The sequence below is a fragment of the Prionailurus bengalensis genome, chromosome B4 (genome assembly GCF_016509475.1).
Source record: "Prionailurus bengalensis isolate Pbe53 chromosome B4, Fcat_Pben_1.1_paternal_pri, whole genome shotgun sequence".
Lineage (NCBI taxonomy): Eukaryota > Metazoa > Chordata > Mammalia > Carnivora > Felidae > Prionailurus > Prionailurus bengalensis.
Genome location: NC_057358.1, coordinates 123,714,471 through 123,731,486, shown reverse-complemented (window position 1 = coordinate 123,731,486; position 17,016 = coordinate 123,714,471). Strand labels below are relative to the sequence as shown.

The window sequence follows — 17,016 nt, the reverse complement described above, 5'->3', positions numbered from 1 at the left end:
AGAGAGGGAGAGAGAGAATCCCAAGCAGGCTCTGTGCTGAGTTTGGAACCTGACTCGAGGCTCGATCTCACAACCCTGAGATCACGACCTGAGCTGAAATCAAGAGTCAGATGTGTAACCGACTGAGCCACCCAGGTGCCCCATGCTGGAATCAGTTTGTTATCTTGTCTTTCCTGGCTTCTAGAGGCTGCCCACATTGCTTGGCTTATGGCCCCCTTTCATGTTCAAAGCCTGGTGGAGTTTTTCTCACTTCTCATCATGCTGACACTATACCTTCTGTGTTCTTCCTCCACATTTAAGGACCTTTGTGTACAGTGGGCCCGCCCGGAAAATCCAGGAAAATCTCTCTATTTCTGCAAACATAAGTCCCCTTGTCCTGTAAGGTAACACATTCCTTGGTCCAAGGGATTAGATATGGACACTTTGTGGAAGCCATCAGTCTGCCTACCATGCTGCAGTTCCCGCTCCCCTCTGGTGGGATGACTCTCAGATGACTATTCTACACTGACGCCCCTGTTCCCCAGGGCATTAATCTCCAAGCATCCACACTTGTCTGGCTTGATGGGACACACCCTTTGTTTCCCCCGTGCCATTTTCTTAGTGTTTCTGGGGTCACCTGACAAATCTGCTACCTTGTCTCAGAGTCCACTTCCGGGGGGCGGGGACCAAGAGAGTGGACAAGCCAGTGTCAGTCATGTTTGTTTGTTTAATCTGCAAGATGGAGCCCACAATCCTCGATCACCTCAGGTATTTGAGAACTCCCCAAAAGGAAGGGACAGAGTGTGGTGAGGCCCATCGTGGAAGAAGAGGCTCCTGGGGAGAAGGTCTGTGCTGAGACCAGGACCCAGAAAGACCTCCAGGGCAAGCAACAGGTGGATGTTGGATCCTGGAACCTGGAGAGAGGAAACCATATGTTGCCAAGTTTGCCAGAAGGCATCTCTGGCGAGGGGTCCCTGAAAACCACAGAAAACACTGTCTCTCTTTTCAAAGACTGCATTTTTGTCCACTCTTGGTGTTGCCTGTGTAGACTTAGTTCTGCATAACTGTTTGATGCTTCCCCCCAGTCCTCCCTAAGAATAGCCTCTCTGAGGCCACCTGACATGTCCTTCAGCTGCATAAGCCATGTTTGACCTTCAGCCTTTACAAATGCATTTGATTACACAAAAATCAGACATACCTGCTGAGCAGCTGGGTCCAAATACATTGTCATCCGTGCAGGTTTCACAGGCTGCTCCCCCAAACCCGTCCTGCGGAACACCCAGACAGATGGCGTGAGACCCAAGTGATCTACATTCCGGGAAGCCCTGGATCTCTCACTGATGCTCTGGTCAACATTTGTTTCTCGACTGTATCTTCCATCTGTGCTTTCCTGAAGCTCCTTCTTTCTATTTCTGCCTTTATTCTTTGCTGGTTTTATGTTATAACGTGAAGACTAATCCCTGCCTCACTTTTCACTAAGAGTCTGGAGAGCTTCCGAAGGGAACTGCTTTGTTAGCCCAGAGATACAACCAGAGGGTAAATGCTAAGAGCCTCATCGTTAATTTCACTCAAGAGTGAAATGAAAACTCTCTCAGTTTTGCATTTCTTTTCTTGTCTTTCTTTCTTTCTTTATTTTTGACAGAGACAGAGAGAAAGAGAGAGAGAGCATGTGCATGAGTGGGGAAGAGGCAGAGAGGGAGAAAGAGAATCTCAAGCAGGCTCTGTGCTGAGAGGGCAGAGCCTGATACGGGGCTCGAACTCACGAACTGTGAGATCATGACCTGAGATGAAATCAAGAGTCAGGCACTTTACCGCTTTACGGACTGAGCCACTTAGGCCCCCCAAGTTTTGCATTTCTGAAGACAGTTGAGGTCCATCCCTTTCGGAGGAATTTCTTTGTATTTAAATTATCTAAGGCTTGCAGTTCACAGCATGTCACTTTCATGGGACAACAAAAGACTTTCTTCTCTTAGACCCAGTGACCACAGAGTAGTTTGCCAATAGTGGTGATTATTGTTTTTTTAATTTTTTTAATATTTATTTTATTTTTTAGAGAGAGAGAGAGATATAACATGAGCAGGGGAGGGGCAGACACACACACACACACACACACACACACACACACACACACAGAATCTGAAGCAGGCTCCAGGCTCTGAGCTGTCAGCACAGAGCTGGATGCAGATCTCAAACCCATGAACCGCGAGATCATGACCTGAACCAAAGTTAGACGATTAACTGACTGAGCCACCCACCCAGGCGCCCCAATAGTGGTGATTATTAACAGGAACAAAGACAGTAATTTATACAGCTCTGTAGAGGCCCACAAAATATTTTCACATAGATGATCTCACTTCACTTTTTCAACAGATGTAATTACATAGGTGTGTTTTTCAAACCCATTTTATAGATGGATGCACTTAAGGCTGAGCAGTGAACTGACTCTCTCAAAGGTCTCCAGCCCCTAAGAGGTCATTTTATTGCTGATCGTATACTCTTTTCACGAACCTCGCTATTTCTTAGAGACCCCACTTGTTGTACAGGTGTTCAAGGAGGGACCACGGGAAAGGAGAAGGGGGAGGAGACCACGTCTCTGATCTTACCTGGCAGGAGCAGCTTCCGTTTCCTTCCATGCCTTCCGCACAACTGCCCCTGCCGTTGCAGGGGGACCGGGCACCTCCTGGGCACTCTAGGGAATGAAAGGTCTCAGATTCACTCGTTTGTGACCGCACAAAGCATTCTGCATGGAAGCAGTAAGCACCTACTGTGTGCCAGGTCCTGTGCTAGTGGCCAGGGATAAGGAATAATTAAAACTCCTGTTGGCATCATCCAGTCTCACACAAAGGAGTATGAATCACAATATAGTCAGGCACTGTGATAGAAGGCATTGGACTATCTACTATTTCTTGAGCATTTGCTATCCTTTAGGCTTTTTAATTTTTATACCTTATAATTTTCTTTTTTTAATGTTTATTTATTTTTGAGAGAGAGGGAGAGACAGTGCAAGCAGGGAAGGGGCAAAGAGAGAGGGAGACACAGAATCTGAAGCAGGCTCAGGGCTCTGAGCTGTCAGCAACAGAGCTCGATGTGGGGCTCGAAACCGTGAACCGTGAGATCATGACCTGAGCTGAAGTCAGACGCTTAACCGACTGAGCATGCCCCAATACTTTATAATTTTTTAATTAAATTATTCCCACTGAAACCTTCAGGTGGTGCTCTTGGTGCTGATTAGCAGATGAAGAGACTGAAGTTCGGAGAGACCATGTACCTTGCCCCAGGTTTCACACTTTATAAGTTGCAAAGCTGGGACTTTAGTTCAGCCGTCAGCAGGACTCTGAAGCCAGGCCCCTTACTCAGTGCTCTACACAGGGCACTGAGGGAGCCCAGAGATGAGAGCTATCGATCCTGCCTTGAGAAGTCTGGGAGACATCCTTGAGGAGGAATCATTCAAGCTGGGCTTTTGAAGGTTTAGAAGGAGTTGGCCATGCTTAAGTGACCTTCTGAAGGGCATTTCAGAAACAGAGAACAGGAAGTACCAAGCTTCAGGGTTGTAAAAGGGCACAACCTACTCTGGGAATAATATAAAGTTTATTGGGGCTGGAACTTGGTAGTTGGGATTTGGGAGAAGTGGTGGTTGATGAGGGTTAATAGGAGGTTGGTGCCAATTAAGGAAATGCTTCGTATGGCAAAAGAATTTTGATTTCACTCACAAGCTAATTCCAAACAAGCATGGACTTTGCACTTTTGGGCTATACTAGACCTGAATTGGAGCTTTTCTAGACATTAGAGGAATTCAGTCATTGACTAATCATTCAGGGAATACCTACTATGTGCCAAGCATTATATTACATGTTGGTGGGGAGGTACATTTAGCTAGAAAGTCAGATACTGCAATGCCCAAAATCAAATAGAAGATTTAAAGTAATGGGAAGTGACGGAAGGTACTGCTGTAATGAGGTAGAAAAGCTTTTTCTTTCTTTCTTTCATTCTTTCTTTCATATTTTTAAGTTTGAGAGAGAGAGAGAGAGAGAGAGAGAGACAGAGAGAGAGAGACAGAGAGAGAGAGACAGAGAGAGAGAGAACGCTCAAGTGGGATAGGGGCAGAGAGAAAGGGGAGAGAGAATCCCAAGCAGGCTCCACTCTGTCAGCGTGGATCCTGATGTGGGGCTCAAACTCACGGACCGTGAGATCATGACCTGAGCCGAAACCAAGAGACGAACGTTTACCTGACTGAGCCACCAGGCGCCCCTCTTTTTCTTTTTATACTTGCCATTGTTCTGCACCTTGAGTGCTGTGTCAGCATGGATTTACCGTCAGTTTGGGTGAGTCTGACCATTAAAATAAGTGGTCTGGACCAGCCAACACCGAGCAGAAATCATGCAATGGTCATGAAATGTGTTTGTGTGAATGAGGAAGAATCAAATATTATCCCAAATTAAAGTTGGCAGGACAAATGCTTTCCACAAAATAGCAAATGACATGGGGTTCTAGATAATAATAAAGGATGCACGTATTTACTGGTCAAAGTAATCCCCTGAGGTTAAGTCCTATCTTTTGCCCTGTTTTCTAGATAAAGAAACTGAGGCACAGGGTAGTAGTGTGGCTTGCCTAGAGTTACCCAGCTGGTAAGGAAGGGATAATGAGGGACTCACCCCTCCTGCACCTGAAGTGTCCACTTTCCAGCCCTCCCTCCTCTCCAACCCCGACTGACAAAGCCCACAACCTCACTCTGCCATGTATCTTCCAAGAAATCAGCATCCATAGAAAATGAAAAATGGTTCTTGGAAAGAGACTTTTATCTACTGAGAGAAATAGTTCTCCCGAAGAGACCCCGATGGCTCATTTGAATCACTAGGTTAGTTCTTTAAAGGAACATTTATAGGGGTGCCTGGGTGGCTCATTCGGTGAAGCGTCGGACTCTTGATTTCAGTTCCAGTCATGATCTCACAGTTAATGGGTTTGAGCCCCGCATCGGGCTCCATGCTGACAGTGCAGAGGCTGCTTGGGATTCTATCTCCCTCTCTCTGCCCCTCCCCCACCCTCTATCTCTCTGGTTTATTTATTTATTTAAAAAATTTTTTTTTAACGTTTATTTATTTTTGAGACAGAGAGAGACAGAGCATGAACAGGGGAGGGTCAGAGAGAGGGAGACACAGAATCTGAAACAGGCTCCAGGCTCTGAGCTGTCAGCACAGAGCCCGACACGGGGCTCGAACTCACAGACCGCGAGATCATGACCTGAGCCGAAGTCGGCCGCTTAACCAACTGAGCCACCCAGGCGCCCCCCTCTCTCTCTCTCTAAATAAATAAACTTAAAACATAAAAGAGCAGTGGTACTTGTAGGTATGGGGAGATGAGAGAGTGTAGTTTCACACCTGTGGCTGGTGTTCTCCCTGGCTCCCCTGTCTCTTTCCTGCATGCAGAATACTGGTAACCTACAGAGTCTAGCTTACACATTTTGCGTCTGTGGTCTTCCTTCCCACTACAGGGTCAGAGCCAGGCTTCGAACCCTGGCAGGTGCCCCAGAGTCTACTGCACTTGTACCATCTGTCACTATCCTGTGTACTCATCAAGCACCGCTGTGTACCAGCGTCACAGCACAGAGAACAGAAATGTTCATGGAGTGAGCAAAAGAGAAGACACACGGACATGTAGCGAATATTTATAAATCACCTTGAAAACGAATATGTTGGTTTGGGCTGCTCTCACCAGCTGGAGCACCGGCTCCACGAGATTCAATAGTGTCATGAAAAAGCCTGGACACTGCAGTCAAAACCTCCTGGGTTTGAGCCCCAGTGCGACTCTTTGCTAGCTGTACCCTTTTGGGAAAGTCAATGCATGGCTCTGAGATTCCGTTCAAGTGTCTTCCTGGCAGGTTGCAGTAGGGATGGAAATATTAGGTGCTCAATAAATGGTGGTTATTATTTAGGATGCTCCCCATCCTCTCCAGTTTCTGTTCGTTCAGATTAGCACTATGATAGGTAACAATACTCAGGGACTAAATCACTGGGTAACCATTTGAATCAGGACTCGGTCCCTTATTTACATGGTCCTACCAGTCTGGTGGGGAGAGAGTCAGGGATTAACAGACCATCAGGTAAACACTGGTTTACAAACTGGGATAAAGCTAATGCAGGGCGGGGGAGGGGGGAAACTTTCCTCAATCCACCTACTGGCAGTCACCAAAAAACCTAACCCTCAAAGGCCCAGCTGACTTAGATTTGGTCTCAATAGGGGGCAACATTATTAAAGAAGAGCCTTGTTAAAGATTGTGTCTTTATCCTAAAAAGAGCAGTGGGGGTTGGGGATGAAGAGGAAGGCTGAGGGCCTAACCAAGCAGGTGCCAGGCATACACTTTGAAGTTCATCTGAAACCCACTTGCGTTCACGATGCTGAGCAAGGGGTGCTGGGAGAGCGTCTCCATAGATTGTTGACCATCAAATAGCTCTTCTAACGTTTCCTTTTGATATTAGGCCCTTCTGGGGCTGAGGTGGTGTTTTGGGAACGGGGCGCATCTCTGGGCAGGACCAGGAAGATTCTGGACCAGTTCTGCCAGTCTCCCTCTTGTGGCCCCTGTGCCTCTCCCTATGGCTAGGCGTGCAAGGTGCTGAGTGACCCGTAGCTTGCCCTCTGGGCCAGCTCAGAAGCACACAGGGTATCCTCAGCCCTGGGACTCAGTACTCAGTGCTGCCTTGCAAAAAGGCATTTAAAAAAAATTTTTTTTTTTAATGTTTATTTTTGGGACAGAGAGAGACAGAGCATGAACGGGGGAGGGGCAGAGAGAGAGGAAGACACAGAATCAGAAGCAGGCTCCAGGCTCTGAGCCATCAGCCCAGAGCCTGATGCGGGGCTCGAACTCATGGACCATGAGATTGTGACCTGAGCTGAAGTCGGACGCTCAACCGACTGAGCCACCCAAGCGCCCCAACTCCAAGGCATTTTTAATCTGCGGGCAATGACGACAGAATCCCAGTCTCCCGCGCTCGCATTCTGCTCGTTAGCTTCCTCCCTGCAATGAGCCACCTCCTCTCCCATCTCCCGTTCCTTCTGTCCCTCCCACGGCCCAGGCATGCCCTTCCCTCCTCACCTTGCCTGTACCTTTCCCCCCATTCAAACACACTCTCTGGGACCCTCCTCTGAGGCAGATACGACTCTTCCATCCTCTGGGTGTCCCTTCTGCTCGGCCCTTGCCTTGTGATACTATATAGAGCAGTGGGGCGCCTGCATGGCTCAGTTGGTTAAGGTCTGACTCTTGATTTTGGCTCAGGTCATGATCCCACAGTTCGTGAGATCAAGCCTGTGCTGACAGTGGGGAGCCTGCTTGGGATTCTCTTTCTCCCTTTCTCTCTGTCCCTTTCCCATTCTCTCTCGCTGTCTCTCTCAAGATAAATAAGTAAACATTAAAAAAACATAGAGCAGAACACAGGGCAGAGCCATTTTCTGAGAATATAACTACAGGCCAAAGGCTGATGCCAGAGTAATTAGGCTGCTTCTCTCATCCCAGTTCCCAAGGCTATGATGCCGTGTCCAAGAAGTCTGGGCTTCCTTTTTCTTTAGGAGACAGTTAGCAAGCCCTTCTTTTCACTTATTAAATTAAAAAAAAAATTTATTTTGAGAAAGAATGCGAGCAGGAGAGGGGCAGAGAGAGAGGGGGATAGAGAATCCCAAGCAGGCTTTGCAAGGTGAGCCCACAGAACCTCACAGGGCACTTGAACCCACGAAACTGTGAGATTGTGACCTGAGTGGGAGAGTCAAGACACTTAACCGACTGAGCCACCCAGACGCCCCAGCCTTTCTTTTTAAAAATTTAAGCAGGTGTTCCTCTGAGAGTGATTCACTGGACCCGTTCTTTCTAATCACCTGGGGGATGGGGGGGGGTCGTTGTTATAAAGGCAGCTTCCCGAGGCCCTCCTCTCTGGCTAGAGTCGCTATGAAATTATACCTCTCAGATGTACCCTGTGGGAGCGTAATTTCCCAGCGAGCAACCATCCTGTTCATGAGGCCACACCTCCCGCCACTGCTTCTGGTCCATGCCTGTGCATGGCAGCGATACCAGGGCAGGTCCATTCCTGCAAAACGGAGGACTCCTCTGTTGGGTGACTTTGGCTGGAGTGCTCCCCATCAGCTTTACCAAATGTTCTTGGAACTACACATGATCTAAGACTTTTCCAATCTAACCTCTCTTGGTTCCCTCTCTTATTTAAAAGGGTCAGATCTGCATCTTTTTATCTATTTGAGAAGGTGAATTTGAAGTTAAAGTCCTTCCTACAAAGAAAACTCCATGCCAGCTGGCTTCACTGGTGGATGCTACTTCGCATTTAAGGAAGAAATCATACAAATTATACAAAAACTCTTCTAAGAAGAAGAAGGGAGAACATTTCCCAGCTCCATATATACACAGAACATTCTTAGTTTGGTTCCCAAGCCTGACAAATACATCATAAGAAAAGTACAGACCGACATCTCTAATGAACATAGACACACAAGTTATTTAAAAAATCTAAGGCAAAAAATAAAAAATTCTAAAAGTTGTAGCCAACTGAATCCAACGATGTACAAAACAGATAATACATCACAAGTGCAATAAAATAAAAAGATATAAAGTGCATAAATATTGGAAAGGAAGAAATACAATTGTCTCCATTCTTAGACAACGTGTCTACAGAGGAAATTCAAAAGAATCCCCCCAAAGTTATTAGACCTAATACATGAATTTAATAAGTTCTCAGGATACAGGATCAATACACAAAAATCAATTGTATTTCTATAAACTAGTTGGAAACAGGTGGAAATTGAAATAAGAACATACCGTTAAAAATAGTACCAAAAACCAAGAAGTTAGGTATGAACATAATAAAAATCTGCAAAAATATGCAAAAATTGCAAAATCTGCAAGCTAATATCAATAAGAAACTAACAAATAACAAAATAAATTGATAAAATTGATGAATTGATAAAACACTAACAAAATAAAAGAAGTCTTAAGTAAATGGAGAAATATAGTGTGGTTATAGTTTAAAAGATTTAATACTTTAAAAAGTCCCTTCTCTGTAAACTGACCTATAGATTCAATGTAATTCCAGTTAAAATTCTAGCAGGGCTTTTTGGTAGATAGTCACAAAATGATTCTAAATTTTACCTGGAAAAACAAAGAAGCTAGAATGACCAAGACGATTTTGAAAATGACCAAGTTGGAAGACTTATACTACCTGATTTCATGACTTAGTGTGATGATATGGTAATCTTGATGGCGTGGTATGACAAAGGGATATACACGCAGATCACTGGAACAGAATAGAGAGTCCAGAAATAGACCCATACAGAGATGGTCAGCTTTCTCTACAACAGTCCAAAGGCAATCCGATGAGGAGAGGATAGTTTTTTCAAGAAACAATGCTGGAATTATTAGGTGTTTATATGTAAGAAACCGAACCTTGATCCGTACCTCAAATCATATACAAAGATGAACTTGCATGGATGATACACCTAAACATAATTCCTAAAATTATAAAGCTTCCAGAAGAAAAGACGAAAGAAAATCTTTGTGATATTAGGTTAGGCAAGGATTTCTAAATGATACAAAAGACACTATATTTGACCTCACCAAAATTAAGAACATTTGCTCATCAAAACTTAGTGTTAGGAGAGAAAAAAGACAAGCTACAGACTGCGAAGAAATATTTACAAATCACGTATTACATGAAGGATTTGTATCTCAGACATTTAAGGAACTCTCAATAATCAAGAACGCAAACAACTTGAAAGATAGATGAGTAGCAAATACGCATATGAAAAGATGCAGATTAAAATATGAAATGCCACTTCACACAATGGCAAAAGCTTTTCAAAAATCTGATTCTACCCACTGCTAGCAAGGACGCTAAAAAACGGAAGTCTCACACGTTGGTAGGAATGACAAAATGATACACACACATTGGAAAACAGCCGGGCGGTTTCTTACCAAGTGAAACATGCATTGATCATACAACCAGGACTCCCACTTCTAGGTATTTTGCCAGGTGAAATGGAAACTTAGGTTATTATAAAAACCTGGGCAAGCATGCGCACAATGGCGTCTTTATTCTTAGTTGCACCAGACTGGAAACAAACCCAAATGTCTCCCAGCTGGTGAATGGATTGACTAGCTGCAGCCAGGTCACGACAGCCTATGAAGCATTAGAAAAGAATGAACTACGGACACGGACAGCAACACAGACAAACCTTGATGCATTATGCTAAGTGAAAGAAGCCAGACTCAAAAGGCACACACTGTATCTTTCCAATTGTATGACATGAAGGTAAAATTACAGGCACAGTTAACAAATCAGTATTTGCCAGGACTTGGGGGATGAGGGGTGGGGGGACTTGATAGCAAAGGGAATTTGGGGGGAATTGAATAGCTCTTCTCTAGGTTAATTGTGGTGGTTTTATACAAACTAGGTCTGTCAGAATTCCTATAACTGCATACTGAAAAGGGTGGGTTTTACTGTATGAAAATTATAAATTAAGAATAAAAGAGGGGAGGAGCCAAGGTGGTGGAACAGCATGGAAGATTTTGTGTATCTCGCGTCCATGAAATACAGCCAGACCAACGCTAGACCATCCTGCACACCTAGAAAACTGATTGGAGGATTAACACAACAATCTGCACAACCTGAACCACAGAATTCAGCAAGTACGCGGCACGGAGAGGTGAACTTGGGGAGCAAGAAGACGTGGGAAGAGAGGTGCTTTTGCAGGTGGAGAGGGGAGGGAGAATACGGGAAAAGCACCCCTCCCCAAAAGCATCTGGAGAGAAAGTGGAAAATTGGAAACAGCCGCAGGGACTAAACTAAAAAGGGAGAAAGGAGAGGGTTCAAATTCCATTAAGACTGTGAACAAGGGGAGCGCGAAGGCTGCAACTCCGCAGCTCCATACCTGGCGGTGCTCTGGTGGGAAAGGCGAATCCCCAGGAGCAGAGTGGGGTCCGGGAGGTTCTCGGGCCACATGGGGAAAAGCGGTTCCACTGCTGGAAGGACATTTGGTAGAGATTGTTGAAGCCACCTGGTGCCAGCAGACCCCAGAGAACGGCCACATTCGCTGGTGCCGGAACAAGGTCGTTAAGGGTGAAGCCTGGTGTTGTGATTTAACATAATCCCTGAAAAGCTGCTGCGACATTATCTCCCGAAATTTTTCTGGGGTGGGCTGGCACCTGGCCGCAGTCTCGGGGCACCGGCAGCAGCAGGGTCCAGCAAGCATTCCTGGGTGCAGCCGACATTCGGCCATTGCTCATTCAGCCATTGCTCGGTGAGACCCTCTCGCAGAGGGGCGGGACCGGTCAAAGCCGCAGTCCTTCGGAAGTAAGGGGCCGGGGAAAACAGACGCATCTGAGACAAAACTCAGGAGAGAGGTACGGGGCTTGGTCACGGACAGTGAAGGAGTGGGAAGTGGACTAAAGCTGAAGACAGAGGACGGGTCCGTGATTGCTGATAGGGGAGAACAGACTGCGTGGCTGGGTGGCGCCATTTTTCACTACTCCCACGCATGCTCCTAGGCACCTCCGAGCGCCACAATAATCCACCCCAGTGTGCTAGCAGCGCCATCTAGTGGAGAACGGAGCTGTTACACTTAGCCCCGCCCAACAGGGCCAACCTCCCTCTTCAAGAATACAAGTCTCACCGCCTACTTAGTTTATGAACTATAAAGAGCTACATAGTCTGACTTCAAGGGGAAAACGAAGTAATTTCAGTCCTATCTCAATTTGTTAGCAAGTCCATGTATTCAATTTTCTTTCTTTTTCTCTTTTACACTACTTTTCTTGAGTACAGAAAGAAAAAATTCATTTTTATTTTCAATTTTTATTAAAAATATTTGTCTTTAATTTTTTTCCCATATTTTTTGCTGGTGTAAATTTTTTCAAATTCTATTTTATTTCCATCATTTTATTTTAGTCTATGTCAGCGTATTTACTTTTTCAAATTTTCAAATGATTTCCTTTTTTCTCTTTTTTGTTTCTTTTTCTTGAATACAGAAAGAGAAAAAATTAATTTTTGTTTTTAATTTTTATTAAAAATATTTTTCTTTAATTTTTTCTACTATATTCTTTACCTTTGTATAATTTTTTTTCAAATTCTATTTTACTCCCATCATCTCATTTTAGTCTACTTCAGTGTATTCACTTTTTCAAATTCTCAAATGATTTCCTCTTTTTTTCTTTTTCCCCTTTTTTTCTCTAATCTGTCAAACCACTTTCAACACCCAGACCAAAACACACCTAGGATCTAGCATCATTTATTTGATTTGTGTGTGTGTGTGTGTGTGTTTAATTTGTTAATTTTAATTTTCCTACCTGATTAATTCCTTTTCTCCCTTCAAAATGACAAAACAATGTAATTCACCCCCCCAAAAAAGAGCATGAAGAAATGACAGCCAGGGATTTAACCAACACAGATAAGCAAGATGTCTGAACCAGAATTTAGAATCACGATAATAAGAATACTAGCTGGAGTCAAAAATAGATTAGAATCCCTTCCTGCAGAGATAAATGAAGTAAAAAATAACCAGAATGAAATTAAAAATGCTATAACTGAGCTGCAATCATGGATGGATGCAGCAGCGGCAAGGATGGACGAGGCAGAACAGAGAATCAGTGATATAGAGGACAACCTTACAGAGAATAACGAAGCAGAAAGAAAGAGGGGGGTTAAGGCAACAGAGAATGATTTAAGAAATTAGACAAATCAGTGACTCATTAAAAAAGAACAACATTAGAATCATAGGGGTCCCAGAGGAGGAAGAGAGAGAAATAGGGGTAGAAGGGTTATGTGAGCAAATCATAGCGGAAAACTTTCCTAACCTGGGGAAAGACACAGACATCAAAATCCAGGAAGCACAGAGGACCCCCATTGTATTCAACAAAAACAGACCATCAACAAGGCATATCATAGTCAAATTCACAAAATACTCAGGCAAGGAGAGAATCATGAAAGCAACAAGGGAAAAAAAGTCCCTAACCTACAAGGGAAGACAGATCAGGTTTGAAGCACACCTATCCACAGAAACTTGGCAGGCCAGAAAGGAGTGGCGGGATATATTCAGGGTGCTGAATCAGAAAAATATGCAGCCAAGAATTCTTTATCCAGCAAGGCTGTCATTCAAAATAGAAGGAGAGATAAAAAGTTTCCCGGACAAACACAAATTAAAGGAGTTTGTGACCACTAAACCATCCCTGCAAGAAATTTTAAGGGGGACTCTCTGAGGGGAGAAAAAATGAATATATACATACATCATACACACACACACACACACACACACACACACACACACACACACATATGTATAAATACCAAAAGTAACAAAGATTAGAAAGAACCAGAGAACACCACCAGTAACTCCAACTTTACAAGCATCATAATGGCAATAAATTCATATCCTTCAGTACTCACTCTAAACGTCAATGGAGTCAATGCTCCAATCAAAAGACATAGGGTAAGAGAATGGATAAGAAAATAAGATCTGTCTATCAGCTGTTTACAAGAGACCCACTTTACACCTAAAGACACCTTCAGATTGAAATAAGGGGATGGAGAACCATCTATCATGCTAACGGTCAACAAAAGAAAGCCGGAATAGCCATACTTATATCAGACAATCTAGACTTCAAAATAGACTGTATCAAGAGATGCAAAAGGGCATTATATCATAATCAAGGGGTCTATCCACCAAGAAGACCTAACAATTGTAAACATTTATGCACCAAATATGAAAGCACCCAAATATATAAATCAATTAATCACAAACATAAATAAACTCATTGATAGTAATACCATAATAGTAGGAGACTTCAACACCCCACCCACAGCAAAGGAAAGATCATCTAATCAAAAATGAACAAGGAAACAATGGCTTTTAATGACACACTGGACCAGGTGGACTTAACAGATATATTCAGAACTTTTCATCCTAAAGCATCAGAATATACTTGCTTCTCCAGTGCACATGGAACGTTCTCCAGAATAGACCATATACTGGGACACAAATCAGCCCTAAGTAAGTACAAAAATATCGCGATCATACCATGCATATTTTCAGACCACAACGCTATGAAACTCTAAATCAACCACAAGAAAAAAATTGGAAAAATAACAAATACTTGGAGACTGAAGAACATCCTACTAAAGAATGGATGGGCCAATCAAGAAGTTAAAGAGGAAATTAAAAAGTATATGGAAGCCAGTGAAAATGATAACACCACAACCCAAAACCTCTGGGACACAGCAAAGGCGGTCATAAGAGGAAAGTATATAGCAATCCAGGCCTTCTTAAAGAAGGAAGAAAGGTCTCAGATACACAACCTAACCTTATGCCTTAAGGAGCTGGAAAAAGAATAGCAAATAAAACCCCAAACCAGCAGAAGACAGGAAATAATAAAGATTAGAGCAGAAACTAATGATATAGAAACCAAAAAACAAAACAAAACAAAAAACAAACAAACAAAAAACCAGTAGAACAGATCAATGAAATCAGAAGCTGGTTCTTTGGAAGAATTAACAAAATTGATAAACCACTAGCCAGTTTGATCAAAAAGAAAAAGGAAAAGACCCAAATAAATAAAATAAAGAATGAAAGAGGAGAGATCACAACCAACACAACAGAAATAAAAACAATAATAAGAGAATATTATGAGCAATTATATACCAATAAAATGAGCAATCGGGAAGAAATGGACAAATTCCTAGAAATATATACACTACCAAAACTGAAACAGGAAGAAATAGTAAATTTGAACAGATCCATAACCAGTAAGAAATCAAATTAGTAATCAAAAATCTCCCAAAAAACAAGAGTCCAGGGCCAGATGGCTTTCCACGGGAATTCTACCAAACATTTAAGGAAGAGTTAACACCTATTTCTTGAAGCTGTTCCAAAAAATAGAAATGGAAGGAAAACTTCCAAATTCTTTCTATGAAGCCAGCATTACCCTGATTCCAAAACCAGACAGAGACCCCACTAAAGAGGAGAATTATAGACTAATTTCCCTGATGAACATGGATGCAAAACTCCTCAACAAGATATTAGCCAACCAGATCCAATAATACATTAAAAACATTATTCACCACGACCAAGTGGGATTTATACCTGGGATGCAGGGCTGGTTCAGTATCCACAAAACAATTCACGTGATTCATCACATCAATAAAAGAAAGGACAAGAACCATATGATCCTCTCAATAGATGCAGAAAAAGCATTTGACAAAATACAGCATCCTTTCTTGATAAAAACCCTCAAGAAAGTAGGGATAGAAGGAGCATACCTCGAGATCATAAAAGCCATATATGAATGACCCAACGCTAATATCATCCTCAATGGGGAAAAACTGAGAGCTTTCCCCCTAAGGTCAGGAACAAGACAGGGATGTCCACTCTCGCCACTTTTATTCAACATAGTATTGGAAGTCTTAGCCTCTGCAATCAGGCAACACAAAGAAATAAAAGGCATCCAAATCGGCCAGCAGGAGGTCAAACGTTCACTCTTTGGTGATGACATGATATTCTATATGGCAAACCCAAGAGATTCCACCAAAAAACTGCTAGAATTGATTCAGGAATTCAGCAAAGCTGCAGGATATAAAATCAACGCACAGAAATCAGTTGCATTGAGAAATCCTATACACCAACAAAGAAGCAACAGAAAGAGAAATCGAGGAATCAAGCCCATTTACAGTTGCACCAAAACCCATAAAATACCTAGGAATAAATCTAACCAAAGAGGTGAAAAATCAATACACTGAAAACTATAGAAAGCTGATGAAAGAAATTGAAGAAGACACACACACACACAAAAAAAAAAAAAATGGAAAAAGATTCCATGCTCCTGGATAGGAAGAACAAATATTGTTAAAAATGTCAATCCTACCCAAAGCAATCTGCATATTCAATGCAATCCCTATCAAAATAACACCAGCATTCTTCACAGAGCTAGAACAAATAATCCTAAACTTTTTAAGGAACCAGAAAAGACCCTGAATAGCCAAAGCAATCTTGATAAAGAAAACCGAAGCAGGAGGCATCACAATCACAGACTCAAACTATACTACAAAGCTGTAATCATCAAGACAGTATGGTACTGGCACATGAATAGACACTCAGATCAATGGAACAGAATAGAGAACCCAGAAATGGACCCACAAATGTATGGGCAACTAATCTTTGACAAAGCAGGAAAGAATATCCCACAGAATAAAGACAGTCTCTTCAACAAGTGGTGCTGGGAAAACTGGACAGCGACATGCAAAAGAATGAACCTGGACCACTTTCTTACACCAGACACAAAAATAAACTCAAAATGGATGAAAGACCTCAATGTTAGACAGGAAGCCATCAAAATCCTCGAATAGAAAGCAGGCAAAAACCTCTTTGATCTTGGCCGCTGCAACTTCTTACCCAACACATGTCCAGAGGCAGAAGGAAACAAAAGCAAAACTGAACTACTGGGACATCATCAAAATAAAAAAGCTTCTGCACAGCGAAGGAAACAATCAGAAAAACTAAAAGGCAACCGACGGAATGGGAGAAGATATTTGCAAATGACATATCAGAATAAGGGTTAGTATCCAAAATCTGTAAAGAACTTATCAAAATCAACACCCAGAAAACAAATAATCCAGTGAAGAAGTGGGCAAAAGACATTAATAGACACTTCTCCAAAGAAGACATCCAGATGGCCTACTGACATGTGAAAAAATGCTCAACATCACCCACCATCAGGGAAATACAGATCAAAAGCCCAATGAGATACCCCCTCACATCTGTCAGAGTGGCTAACATTACCAACTCAGGCAACAATAGATGTTCGCGAGTATGTGGACAAAGAGGATCTCTTTTGCATTGTTGGTGGGAATGCAAGCTGGTGCAGCCACTCTGGAAAACAGTATGGAGGTTCCTCAAAAAACTAAAAATAGAACTACCCTACGACCCAGCAATTGCACTACTAGTCATTTATCCAAGGGATATGGGTATGCTGTTTTGAAGGGACACATGCACCCCCACGTTTATAGC

The 17,016-nt window shown here is 42.9% G+C and overlaps 1 protein-coding gene across 1 annotated transcript in view; it reads right to left on the bottom strand.

Moving 5' to 3' along the window:
• STAB2 (stabilin 2) overlaps window positions 1–17,016 on the bottom strand; it is a 165,803-nt gene that overhangs the window by 132,831 nt on the left and 15,956 nt on the right. The window contains exons 4-5 of the mRNA XM_043562355.1: window positions 2,583–2,668; window positions 1,178–1,247 (exon numbers count right to left, since the gene is read on the bottom strand). Coding sequence (XP_043418290.1) covers window positions 1,178–1,247; window positions 2,583–2,668 — 156 coding nt within the window. The remainder of the gene's footprint in view (window positions 1–1,177; window positions 1,248–2,582; window positions 2,669–17,016) is intronic.